Raw genomic sequence first — 14326 nt, forward strand, 5'->3', positions numbered from 1 at the left:
GAGCGAAGAAATAATGGAAAATGTGAAAAAAAAAACAGGGAAAATTATTTGAGTGCTTCAATGATGCCCAAAATAACTATTCCACGCGGACGAAATCGCGGGCACAGCTAGTTTGGAAATAAAACCGACTGCCAGGCATTAGGAGATTTCAACTATTATGACCTTTATCTTAAGATTTCCTTGTTATTGACATTCTAAATTCATGAGTTTAAAACCTTAAGCAAAACCATGAGTTTAAATAAATGGAAGTGAATCTTTAGTTCTATACCATCGGCATTTCTTCCAAGCACATCGAAAACTCTTTTGATCCAAGTAAGCTTGTTTGTTCGCCTCATATCTGATAACGCGACCGCGTGACGGCGTCACATGAGGACTGACCAACAGCGACTATCTGTTAGTCATGTGAAACTTATCGGGTAATTACTTATCGTATTGTTATAACTTTATGTTGTGTTGACCGAGCTTTATTGTTATTGTAAATAGTATAAAATGTATTGACACGTATCTTTACTTTTTGTTTGCAGTCGGTTTAGCATTATGTTTTATTGTATCACATGTGTTCAGTTATGATGTAGGATCAAACTGATGTGATAAGTGATAATGGTTTATTTTCATGCAGAATTCACATATGATAATGATAAAATTAATACATACATACATAAAAATCACGCCTTTCTCCCAGAGAGGTAGGCAGAGACTACATCTTTCCGCTTGCCACGATCTCTGCATACTTTCTTCGCTTCATCCACATTCATAACTCTCTTCATGCAATCTCGGCGGTTTCGGGTACTCTTGACCTGACTCTTAGCTAGGACGTCCTTAATTTGATCAAGATACCTACGTAAAAATAATAGTTCTTATATAAAGTACTTTTCATTGTGCTACAAATAATTGAATAATTTCTTACATAAATTTTCGTTTGTCCCGAACAAACACAAAACAAGTTATTTGCTTCTTTTACATATAGATAAAGAATATTATACGCAGTTGTTGTTGCATAGGTAAATTATTTTTGTACAGTTTCTAGAAACGTTCAACAAATCGATCTGCGTACTTTCTACTTTGATAATATCTAATCGAATGGTAGTTTATTTAGTACATAATTATATGATGTAATTACATGTTTTCCTATTGTCGGGTCGCGATACGTGCGTTCTTAATAAAGTTATCTTTGAACAATCATTCGATTCCACTTGTTTTCCGTTACGTTAGTAATTTTCCGTATGTATTAGGCGGAATAAAGAATTGTACAATTGCACGGCTAGGAACCTTTCACTATTTGAAGCTCTTAAGCCAAACAGCTGAACGTGGCCTATCAGTCTTTTCAAGACTGTTGGCTCTGCATACTTCGCAAGATTACGTTTATTGATATATTAAAGCGCACTCTCATATTGAATGGGCCAAACTAAGTATTTTGTGGCGAACAGAAATTTATATGAACTTATCTTTTTGATGACACTTTTCTCTATCAATATTCTAAAGCAGACTTTATAAAATCATACATTTTTAAATTTCTTTAAAATGTATTTTTCCTTTTCTTAAATAGTGATTATACGGAAAACTTCGGGGTGCTATGTCATGTGATCTATTTAACAATCGCCCTTAAAGTATTAAACGAGAGATTTTAAGAAGATGATGAAGTAGGATGAAATATAGTTATATCAATATCCAACAGGTCTACAGTAACAGTTCGACAACTGACAGTCTCATCAGCACCGGGTCATCAGTAACGCAGCGGAGAAGCAAACTTGGGCTAGCTCTGCTGTTCACTGTCACCAATGGCGCTGAAATGTAAGTGTAGTTGTAACTATTCATGTTTTTTTTACATTTTACTTTAGATATGGTATTGAAAATGAGCCTACGCCTGTGATCAGTGCAAAATTCCATTATTTTTTATTTCGCGGTATTTCGGGGAATCCCCTGTTAGTACGCCCCTAAACCATATAGGGAAGGGAACCTACATGATAAAAATAAAATCTCTAAACTCGGCGGCTTGTGATGTGCTTTATATGTCTCTCAATTAAATAGTGTCGTCTTTTATAATATTTAGAAGATTCTGGCAAAAATGTTTAGTAGTTTTCGCAAGTTATCCATTCTATATAAAAAAGAGTACGTGTTTATATTGTTTTCAAAGGAATTTCAGCAAAAATCGGTATTATCTTATCAACTCATACATATTTTGTACGTTACGAATGTAAGTTAATATCCGCTTATGTGCTTATCTTTTCGCCAATGGGTTACCAATTTTTTAACATAAGAAATGCAATGGCGAAAAAAAATCAGAGTACCTTTGAGAACTCTCTTGTTTGGAAATAGGATCGGAAAAAATTCAGTATAATTACTATTATTCTAATAACACAGTTTTTAACGCGCACGTACCATTTATTTATAGGTGTTTCTGCAGCATTTCAGCGGCCGTAATTAACAGAGTCTTTAAATTAAAATTAAAAGTTAATCTAGTGTTTAATCACCCAGGGACCTAGTGCGGAGATGCGTTGAGAACTCGCCGCAACTCCAAGCGCTTGTTGGCAGACTGCGGTTGGCGACGCTGGCGGCGGGCGCGGGTTCAGGGTTCGTGTCCACTCTACACCGCGCCGCCTGCGACGCCGCGAGGTGGTGAGTGCGATACAAACTGTCAATGCATATGCTCATTGCAAACTATCATTGTAAGCGGTCATTGCTGACTGTCAATGAAAATGTCTTCGCAAATTGTCATTCTTAATGGTCATTGTTAACTGTCACAGCAAAAGGTCATTGGGAACATTTGAAGAGGCGCTCGGGAAAATCACTGTGTCTGTGCCTTGAGGATAAATTCCGGTCATTGCGTATTAAGAAATGATGTATAAAATACTTTTGTCAACATGGGTCGCCGACGTTTCTGTTCTTAAAATAGAAACACAAATTCAGATATACCTATATAAAGCAAAACAATTTAATTAACACATTTAGTGTATTATTTAGCACATATCATAAGCCGATAATTTCTTAGAATTTCACTAAAAATATAAATTTTCCTTATAAGGGACCATAGCCCTTATATGATTCTCAGCAAATAAACGTAATCAATTAACATGTATGTGAAAAACATATGCTTAGAATTTAAACTGATTTTTAATATTAGATCACTTAAAGCATTTAGCGTGTGTGTCCGAATTATCTATGTGTTGTCAATTGCATGTTCAAATATTGTTAAGACAAGTTAGGTTGTAAAAGTGTAACATACTTATTATTAGCTATCGTTCGAACGGTAGATCCGGCGCTAATGCATCTTAATTTATGCAATATCTGTCATGTCTAGTAGTTCTGGTACAATACTATATAAAATTATTTGCATAAATACTAAAGTCGTGGTGTAAAATTATAATATATATTTTTAAATCGAACCAAATGTAATATATACATACACGCCAGAAAAGTACCCGGTGTCCTTCTTTTTACTCCACACCATAAGTATGCTTAGTTTCATGAAGATCTGTCAAACAAACGCATTTTAACATTTATAATAATTAATTTGTCTTATAAATAAAGGTTAAAGACCCTTTTCTTTACCAGGTTATCAGATCTCATGTACGGGCCTCGATTACAACCCATCTGGCTGCTTATGGTAGCTGGAGGCAGAAGAGTCCCGAACAATATGGCGGAGACCCTCCTTTCAGACCTCTGCTTCGTACTTGCCATGGGTGACACCAAGAATACCAACTTGTAAGTTCGTTTGTTTAATTCTTAATTAAATTTCTATTTTCTATTTGAATTTAACTGATTAGAGGGGCTAGCAATGCACGCGCTTCGACTTTTTATCGCGCGATAAACTATAGCTGTCCCGTTTTACGCCATAATAAAAAAGCGAAACATCGATAGCTTATCGTGTGACGAAAAAGTCGCGCATGCCATGCCCCGCAGTTGTTTAAAATGGAAGGGATGATTTTTTAATCTTCTTTATTTCTATCGTCCTACTGAAAATATTTATACTACTGTCATGTAAACTTTGTACTTTTCTTCGTCTTACTAAACAATTAACATGAGTCATTTACTAAGTATATACAGTTTTTATCTATATATGTAAATTCCTTCCTGTTTACAAAAATGAACAAATGCATAATATGTTCCTAATAACCTTAACGCGAAATTGGCTCTAAAAATCTTCCACATTAAAATTCCACAATCAAATGCAAATAAGGCGCATCAAATGAGTTAAGTTTGAAATAACCGGTTCAATGCCACGATGACTGGCTGGAAACAAAAATATCTATATGAACGACAAGCGTGCATCGCTCACATCGCACTGTGTAGTGTGTAGTGACGAATTTTATTAGTCGTTAGATAACCGGTGTACTATCACGTGAATTTAAGGGTAATAATGTTTGAATTGCGAATTGGCAGCAAATACTTTTTTTTAATGATTAAGTAGTCTTTAATGATCGTAGCGTATTAAGAATTGAATTCTCGGTAATTGGTTTCGAAGTATAAGTGATAATCATATGACATGAAAAATTAAGTAATAATACATATTGAACTTAATAAAACACATAACTTAGTATCCCAATTACCAAAGTGGGTTGCGATATGACTTACTTTTTTCGCAAAAAATATTGCTAAAAATTTGTCTCAAGCACACCCCAAGCTAAAGGTTAAGATAGAAAGAGCTATTATGTAAGAACAATGTAGGATGATGTTGATAAGAAATTGAAGAAAAAAATATTACATGTTTTCTTTCACATATGCAATCGTACTTCGCCTTAAATCAACCTCGTGATAATTAACCTAGAAGCTAAAACAAACACAATACATCGAAAATTTATTTTCTGGACCTAATCCAATTTGATTAATTTGCTTTTCAAACAAACAAACAAGTTTTATTTCACTAGTTCCTTATCCGTTAATGACGAGAATATAAATTGAAGGAAGTGTCTAGCCTGCCACCAGTGGTCATTTAATAAAAATAAATATACTGCCACTTGTGGTTAGATAAAAAATTATATTATTCTGCCGCTATAGGCACAATAACAAATAAGGCTATTTTGCCACAAGTGGCAAGTTAAACCAACAAAATATTCTACCGCTAGTTAGAGGCAGCATACCTACAAAAAATAAACAGCCACCAAAGCTGAGGCAAGCCTTTTGCGGCAATTGATATACTTATCAAAAAGTAGTAAATGATACACGATTTCTAAGAAATATATTTATTTTTCATGTACGAGTACATAACAACGTTTATTTAGATATTGTTCTTTTTTTTTCTTAACTCCTACTACTGTTAGATCATGTCCTTTGGGTCGACCTCTGCGTTTTCGGACAGCTGGTAATCTTATTGTTTGATTAACAAGAGCATTACAGGTCTGTGCCTGATTTAATGCCTTTAGCATTAGCTAAAGGCATTAAATCAGGCATATTTTTGTCATTTCTATCTTCAGTTTTTACATGTTTCTCAGCCTTTTCTAGATTTTGTTTCTGTTCAACAGGTTTCTCTATATGTAGATTTATTTCTTTCTCATCCTGTTTATTATGTATTATAAGTTGTCTCTCTGCGTATTCTATATTTACTATCTCTAAATCTTCTGCAGTATGGTCGATTATATGTATGTGCCTTATTTGTTTTTATCGTTACATTTTCATAGTTTTTTGTGTCTTCCTTTTCTGTTTCTGGTTCAATATGTATTATTACATGTGTCTCTTAGTTTATTTTATTGCTTTCTTTTTGTTCATTATGTATTATTACTATATTTTTAGCAAATCCAATTTGCTCTGTTTCTAAAACCTCTGTAGTGTTATTGTTAATTTCTATGTTACTTGTTCTTTTAAACGTATTTTCATCTTTATTTCTGTCATCATTTTCTATTTCTTCGTCGTTTATTTCTAAATGTTGTATTTTTTGGTCTCTTCCTTTTGATTAAGTACTGTTATTGTTTTATGGCCTTTATTATTTTAACATAGCTGTTTTGTATTTTTGCGGTACACAGAAAAAGCACTCTAAGTGCTTTTTCTGGGTTTTATCGTTAATTATAATTTACAGTAATACAAACAATGAAAAAAGTTTAAAACTTCCTCATCAACTACAGAAACAAAACACGAAAGGGTTATGTTTTTGTTTTTGTCACATTGCTAACTTCGGTACGATACTTTAACATAATGAAATATATGCTTTATATACAAGTTATAAGGAACATATTCCAATAACTAATAACTTGTGGCGGAATAGCATTTTATATTAGTCTGCCGCAATAGGAACAACTTCACTACGCTGCCCTAGTGTATTTTAAAATTAGACTTTATTAGTTTGACTAAAGGAACAAATTTGAATACCACAATACTTGTGGCAGAATTATTTAATTTCTTATTTTACCACTAGCGGCTTAGTAATTCGATTTGTTAAATGGCCGCTGGTGGCGGACTAGACACTTCCTAAATTGAATCATTACGTTTGTCACATAAATTTCAAAAGATTTAGCTATCGGAAAGAGTTCGTTTAAAGTAGTCTGATAGTATTAAGTGTGAAAGTCTTGTCACTTTTTATATGCAGATTTTATATTCCAACTAATTGAAATTGTGCGACAGTGAGTTTATTTATTTGTTTGTTACTTCTGCAATATAAATACTAAGAAATAAGTCACGAGATACAAAATCAGCTTCTCAATTAAAAATCCCACACATAAAAGAAACAATTTAGGTTTTAATGATGAATTGTCCTGAAATTGTATGGCATATTATCCGTAAAATATTAAATGCGAGGAAACATAATTAGATCCATGTCTGTGACACAAACAAATTATTGTTTTAAACGACATTCATTACTCACTGGGATGACAGCAAAAGTTCTTTCACACTTAGTTCCGTCTCTTTCACCCGAGCACGTGGTTTCTTGCGTAAACCGGTACTATTTAAATTTGGATATTTTTTCGGAAGTTCTTTATATTCTTATGTTTATGTACGTGTTTTCACGTGATGCTTGGTATTTTTGAATGGGGTCTGACGGGGAACGAATCGGTCGGAATGGTTGTGTAACCTTAGTGGGCGGAATGTTTATTTAAATAGAATTAAGTGTGAGGAAACGGCTAAAAGTAATTGAAAACACGACGTTTACAAATCGTTTCGCTGATCTTCGTTTATTTTTAGACATTTTATTTTATTTTAAAGACAATATCCTGCTTTAGTACATGAATGATCTCTCTTATAGAACATGAAATGAATTTGTGTTTTTTCTTATTTCTATATATTTTTATACCTTTTCTGTTTGTCGCTCGTGAAAACAGATTTTTTGGCTATTAGCTGAAAAGCACGTGGTCCACTTAGAGTTAAGTAAATCATCATTTACATACATCATATTTGGAATATAAAATATGGTGTGGTGCTTGCCAGACACCAACCCGCCTCGGGAATTTTTATACCTTGAATTACCTTCTGGTGTGTTGACTTAAACCCTCTTTGGTTTCAGTTTCATCAGCACCCTTCTAACGCACGTCCTTACCTACCATCTCGGCTGGGTACCTACAGTCAGTCCTTATGATACTGTGGACAACCAGAAAAGAGCAACAGAGGAAACTGATAAACAAAAGCCCTACAACGCTCTATGGGCGCAACTCAGCGACTTATGCGGCAGTATCGGATGCCCTCCAAGAGCAGCCAGGACAATCATCAGTGGCTCCACTAATGCGCAATTCGTTCAAAGACTCCTAGTTGTTTTAACGTACTTTTTGCGGTGCGGTGACGTCAAGAAGAACGATTTTGATTTCCAAGACTGTGTTCTCAAAGAGACTAAAGTTGTTAACATACAAGAGGTGAAATCTGCCGAAAGTACTTCAGGAAATAGTTTGAAAGTTCCGTCGGTGAATACTCAAAGTAGTGATAGTAGTGTGAGTACGTTGGTGGCGAGCGAGGGTGGCTTCAAGCGGTCCACCACGCTTGCTAACATTAGTCAACAGCTCTCTAGCAGTTCGGAGGTTACAGAGAATAGCAGCACGACTGCAAAACCTTCGGGATTATCGCTCAGAAGAAACCCCACGACGATAGCTCCTTTGAGAGCGTCTTCAGATATCAGCTTAAGTTCCTCGGGGCCGGAAGAGGTCGTCGAAGAAAAGAACGTATTGTTTGTCTTGGGTGAAAATGAAAAATTAGTCGGGCTCAAAAACAAGAAGTCCAATGATGGCAAGAGTGTCAAAAGATCCTCCAAAGTCCACATAGAGCCCATCAAATTGGAAGAGCCGAAAGAGGAAGTCTGTGCCAAAGAGAAACACGAGAGAAACTCCGACAGCCCGTCCAAATGCTGCGCGCAAACACTTCAACATTCCAAACCTATCAAACATTCCGGTTTTAAGTTCGAGTTCGATAAGTACCCTCAGATAGTCACTAATTATATGAAGAGCAAAAACTTAGAAATACTTGATAGACATTACATAGGGAAACCGGGGAATTTGAAGATGGACAATTTTCAGTTTGACCCGACTATAGTGCCAGACTTTAATAGTTTACAAGAGGAGAGGTGCGAGACTTGCTACCAGTGTCAACTGATAGAATCGACTCTACAGACTCCGACCAATGCTTCTGAAATGGAATATATGAATGACATGCCTCGACCGTCGGAGCCTCAGTTTGCTAAGGAGACGATTGTAAAGGAAGAGTCCCATCGGGAGGTGTCTCCGAAGAATTTTGTGAGGAGACGGAAAGAGAATACTGTTGTTGTAAATCCAAGTAATACGGGCGCATCTCAATTGAGTAGAGAAGTCAGGAGAAGATTGATACAGGAAAAGAGGAATAGAGAGTTCAAAGTGCAAAGAGTGGTGGAGTTTCCAGTGCCAGAGATGTGTGCGTGCGTAAAGGAACCGGACAAGCCGAAAGCGGGATTTGACGGTTCGATGTTGGGAGGTGTCACTGACCATTATGTACCTGATTTAGTTTTACAAGGTTAGTAATTTTTGTTATACATATATTTTTTTGAGTAGTTACTATAGCAGATATATGCCACTAAAGCCGGATTTACATTACGAAATTAGTTGCATGACATTTGTGTTACAAAAAATATGCGCATAGCACGAAACTACTCCAGTTTGACAAAAGTAATGCATGCAATGTAAAATTGAACGTTAACACGTGAAATTACTGGTCAAATTAGTTTAATCAAACTAATTTCCAGCCACTAATTTAGTAATGTAAATCTGGCTTAAGGAAACAGCCGAAACTACAGGTTGTAGGAAGCTAGAACGTTTCTTTTCTTGGTAAAATGTGAGCGTACTAAAAGTGAAATTCCCAACATTTGCATGTGTATAAAAGACCATACACATAAGATCTCTCACGAGATTCATATTTTAGGCAAGAGCAAAACAGTAAATGGTTCACTTCTGATTGGCTTCCAAATATTTTACCTCATGAAAGCCAATTAAAATTCTTTTGACTTGTGGGTGTAATCGCCATCACCTAACAATTATGTTTACGTTTACAGGAACAATCGCCAAGTCAAAACTGTGGGAGGCTGAATTGCGGCGAGACTTGGAGTTAGCATCGTATTTGAACAAGATACAAGAGTCGCCATTGCAAACTGTAGCCATCATAGGCGACACTACTACATGGTAATATATTTCTCTATCTAATAAATAAACAAAATTACAATACACCAACCCATAGAAACGCTTATATATGAATTCCTGTAGTTTAAAGTAGGCCCATTTATATTTCCTGTGGTAGTCAAAGGCTGATTAAAGTATATTATTTATTCTGAAAGTAAGTAGTAATCTGTTATCTTAGTAAACAAATAACTTGTTTTTGACTGTTTACTGACTCCCAAACTAGTTTAAAGTGGAATACCACAGGGTTCAATATTGGGACCACTTTTTGTAATCAAATCCATCAATAATAGTATCTTATGTTAACAAATTAATTTTCTACTGTATGTCATTGAAAAGTATTAACTTTGCTCTACAGGGAGGTTCGAGTGTTGGGTGGCGAGTGTGGTTCCGGCGGAATGTCATCTTTAGTGGCCGCCATGTTGGACGCCCTGCCAGCCATGTGGAAGGCCAAGGTGCCTGCTCATCAGGTACGTATTACTATACTAGGGTCCATCTATTACATCGACTGAATCTATCCCTTTTATCCCTACCAAATTGAAAGACAGCCGAAAGTGACAAAATACAGCTACTTCGTTTCTTCTTGACTGTAGGATTGTCTGTATTATGACTACATCAATGGCTATTATTGTTATAGTGTATATTGGTGTTTTGTTTTATGTCTATAAATGTCCTAAATATTATTTATATTAATTAGTTTCATGCCAAGTATAAGCAAAATATTTTTATGATAAGTTGAATAGATATGTATCTTTCACGAGAACAAGATGAAAAATAAATACCCAAAATTAAAGGAAAACATTAATGTGTTGTAAAGTGTTAACGCTATAATAACTTCGAAATTACGAATTTATTACGAACTACCATCCGATAGATGTCGCTACTGAAATGAAGATGTCTATAGTAGGAGATTACTTTATTGAGCAACATTTATACCCCGTAACTCTTAAATTTGCGTTATCTTAGTTGCGTCTTGGGAAGATCTCAGCCCCTATAGCATAGCACGTGCGGCGCCATTTGAATCCCGCGAAAACTATCGCTGTCCCTTTTTACGTTGTTAAAAAAAGCGAAACAGCTATAGTCATATTTTAATTTAATAGCATATTTCAGCTTAAATTTTCCATTGCAAGTATCCATACACTTTCATTAGCAAAAGTCGCTGTAAAAAGTGTATTTTAAGTCCGCACCTACGCTATATAGGTTACTTCCACTCGTTTGTACTTTCGCTGTTCCGACGCCCACGTTTTTGGCAACAAACAAATGACATATTGCCACTTTGAAGAAAAACATTCCATATTTGACGTAACTTAAGCACGTCATTGGGAAGAATTTCTGACGCACTATAATATGTTATGTAGTTTAATTAACGTCAACATTAGACAAAGTCCACAGAATAATGCTTAAAATACATATATTCGAAAGGAGTCGATGATCAATGCCAAACATGGTAGGGGTTACGTTACTCGTAGAATCCTTGTTGTTAGAAATGAATTGTAGTCATTTATGAGTACGTAAATAAGTTGCTTATTGTTTGGTGTGCTTTATAAAATTTTACTTTTTCTCCTGGACGCTTGCATATGCCTTAAAAATATAATATACAGAGATTTAATCCTTAACCTTACCTTTGAGATACCGATTGCTGTTTTAATAACAAGTAAAGAATTTAACGTACAGAATAGAATCGCCTAAGCTAGGCTCACATAACATTACGTATGTTGCTAGATTTATATCTAGCGATATTTTCGATCGTTCAGTCTGACCGAGAGATCAATCGGTTATATTTCATTGCAAGTATATATATATACAGTATATACAATCTCATCAAAAGCAAGAAGAGGTCTTGAATGGCGCATAATGCTTATTTAAATACAAAACATATCCTAAATAATTTACAATTTGGGATGGGTATTGTATTTTACCTAGACTAAATATTTACTTAAATAATATGTTATTCTTCTATTTCAGTGTTTAACCTTCCTAGAGGGCAAACTGCGAGAATTCTGCGTGCTATCAAAGACCTTAGCCGACATGCTCCTATGCCGGGATTTCTGCGATATCGCGACTCTGACTCGCTCACTTAACATCGACGTGAACGACGTACCTTTGTTACTAGCAGTCGCTACGACGCATACCCCACAAGTCGCTATGAGATATGGTATTAGTTATAGATAGGTTAGGCTTTAATCAACTTTAAACGGTATTTGCAAATATGAGAGCAAGATTAAACAGAAAAAAAGCTTTTGTACAACATTTTACAGATCTAAACACTTTACAGCAGAATAATGAGTCTATATAATGAAAGTATGTTGATGAATCTGTCTTCACATTGACAAATCTTTTACAATGTGACTTCATTTCTTTCTCTTTTTATTCTTGTGGAGATGATTTGCTTCTTAAACTCAGAGTAAGAGATGTCTGTATGATTAATCGACCCCTGGTTTCTTGACGATTTTGACAGTTTTATTAATTTATCAATAAACAATATTGATTTACTGTTTCGGCACTCACAATGTGGAATCTGTTGACTTGCCTAACATACTATTATCATCACTGAGCTGACGTCATGCTTGTTTTGAAATAGGCCCAGCGAGAATTCAAATATTTTTAAAATTTACTTTGATGGATTGACTTAATGAAAAATGTTTGTGGTTTTTACTGAATAATATAGATTAAATTAGTTCAGTACATACCTATGTTAAAATCGTTATTTTTGCTATTTATCAAAATCCTGGCCTAAAATAATAAATTTATATAAATTAGGTCTATATTTTGCTAGACTCGTCATACAGTGTGATGAATTGGTGAAAGGGAATTTTTATTTTATAGTCATTTATATTAGATACAGACAGATAATTGAACAATATTTATTTTTAATGCATAATAAGTTTTTACATTTCATAATTAAAATAACGCTACTTCGTAATTTAACTCATGTTAGTCAAAATGAAATGTTTAAAAAATAAGGTGATTTTAAAATTGTAAATATGGCAATACTAAGGCCTGCTTAAATATTTTAATGTTAAAAAATTGTTGCCATGATAAATCAATGTCAACCGCTAATACATTTGAAGTAGCAAATTACAATGATCTCGACTTTAATAAGTGTCCAATTGTCTGCGCTTAGGTCCGTGGTATTGTGATTCGGTTTTAGGAAATACTTAGAAAATATGCAATTAAACAAGAATCTGTTGGCGTCAAAGTGCGAATAGGTGATATTTACTTGTTTTAAGTTGATAGATTCGTGTTATTTAAAAAAGAAATTAATCATAATGAAATTAAATTCGTTACAGAACTGCCTTAATTTGAATTAATTTATAAACTATGCCAATATATTCTTGTTTGTTGCATTGGCAATGCAAATATATATATTATATCAAATTAAATTAGTAAATGAATTTATAAAGTGTCAGGCTACACATTCCTGTGTATTCTTTTGGTAGAAATGTTTTAAATTAAATTATCCCGACCAGTGGAAAAAAGAATAAAATTTGGTGTGCATATTTTTATTCTGTACGGTCGGCGTTGCCATAGTAAAAATTAAAGTATTTTTTTTTTAATTGTCTGATAAATAAGGACAATAATTTTTAGATGCTTCGTTATTAATACCAAGCTTAATTATCAAAATGTGGGAATATCCCTATGTATTCGATTTTCTTAATGTAGATAATAATAATGCAACCAAATAAATCGTAGGAATATGTGAAAAAGGAGGGGGTACCTGTGATTATTTATTTTAATTAAGTTTGTATTGAGTGATCGATGTCGTGTGATATGTAGTTTATTTCATTGTCATTTCTTTCTTATTTTTTAGGTCCCTAATAATAATATTCAAATAATGTGATAGTCAAATCGACAATTAACGTTGTTGACTGATACTTATAGATTAATTCATACATATCCACAAGTTTTATTTAGTATCACAATTTTACGACAGAATTATCACACAATTACCGAGTCAAATATTAGTTTTTTTTATAAAGTATCAGATGTATAGTTTTGTAAGTCGTCATTTTCAATATTTTTTTTTATACCGTATCAATCAATAAAATTATTTTTATATACTTAGATATGTTTTTTTACACGTTTGTAGACATAAGATGTCTCACGCCTCTTTTCTGAAGAATCAGCTGGGATTACATCTTTACACTTCCCTATAAATTTCTCTTGTTTCATCATTATATTCAATCTTTTCATGCAACATGCAACAAAAAAAGTACCTTACTTTTTCTTATCCCAAACATTATCGAAATACGTTCATAGGCTTTCCTCTTCGTTTTCATTACAGAGTATTTCCGATAGCATTCCCAGTTGTGAGATTTAAATGTTATTACCAGCTTAGTAAATCTATCATGTATCTTTACATACATACATATAATCACGTCTATATCCTTGCGGGGAAGACAGAGCCAACAGTCTTGAAAAGACTGATAGGCCACGTTCAGCTGTTTGGCTTTATGATAGAATTGAGATTCAAATAGTGACAGGTTGATAGCCCATCGCCTAAAAGAAGAATCCCAAGTTTATAAGCCTATCCCTTAGTCGCCTTTTACGACACCATGGGAGAGAGATGGAGTGGTCCTATTCTTTTTTCTGTTGGTGCCGGGAACCACACGGCACATGTATCTTTCCTTGCAAATATAAGTATGTTTCTCAAAATATCATGTTAATTGCATCTTACAAACATGATGGTAACTCTGTCTTTTCACCGTAATGAGCGATGAACGAACTCCAAAACATACGGTAATTATATCACAAAGTTCTGTTAGAACTAAGTT

The 14326-nt window shown here is 34.3% G+C and overlaps 1 protein-coding gene across 2 annotated transcripts in view; it reads left to right on the plus strand.

Moving 5' to 3' along the window:
• Nucleotides 1-13616, plus strand: part of LOC106135540 (folliculin-interacting protein 2) — a 30212-nt gene extending 16596 nt beyond the window's left edge. For both annotated transcript variants that reach the window (XM_060945282.1, XM_060945283.1), the window contains exons 7-13: nucleotides 1676-1791; nucleotides 2476-2616; nucleotides 3553-3702; nucleotides 7430-8895; nucleotides 9431-9557; nucleotides 9910-10021; nucleotides 11517-13616. In XM_060945282.1, the coding sequence (XP_060801265.1) occupies nucleotides 1676-1791; nucleotides 2476-2616; nucleotides 3553-3702; nucleotides 7430-8895; nucleotides 9431-9557; nucleotides 9910-10021; nucleotides 11517-11723 (2319 nt within the window). In that variant the 3' untranslated portion in view covers nucleotides 11724-13616. The remainder of the gene's footprint in view (nucleotides 1-1675; nucleotides 1792-2475; nucleotides 2617-3552; nucleotides 3703-7429; nucleotides 8896-9430; nucleotides 9558-9909; nucleotides 10022-11516) is intronic.
• The last annotated feature ends 710 nt before the right edge of the window (nucleotides 13617-14326 follow it).

This window comes from Amyelois transitella, chromosome 7 (genome assembly GCF_032362555.1).
Source record: "Amyelois transitella isolate CPQ chromosome 7, ilAmyTran1.1, whole genome shotgun sequence".
In the NCBI taxonomy this organism is placed as follows: Eukaryota; Metazoa; Arthropoda; class Insecta; order Lepidoptera; family Pyralidae; genus Amyelois; species Amyelois transitella.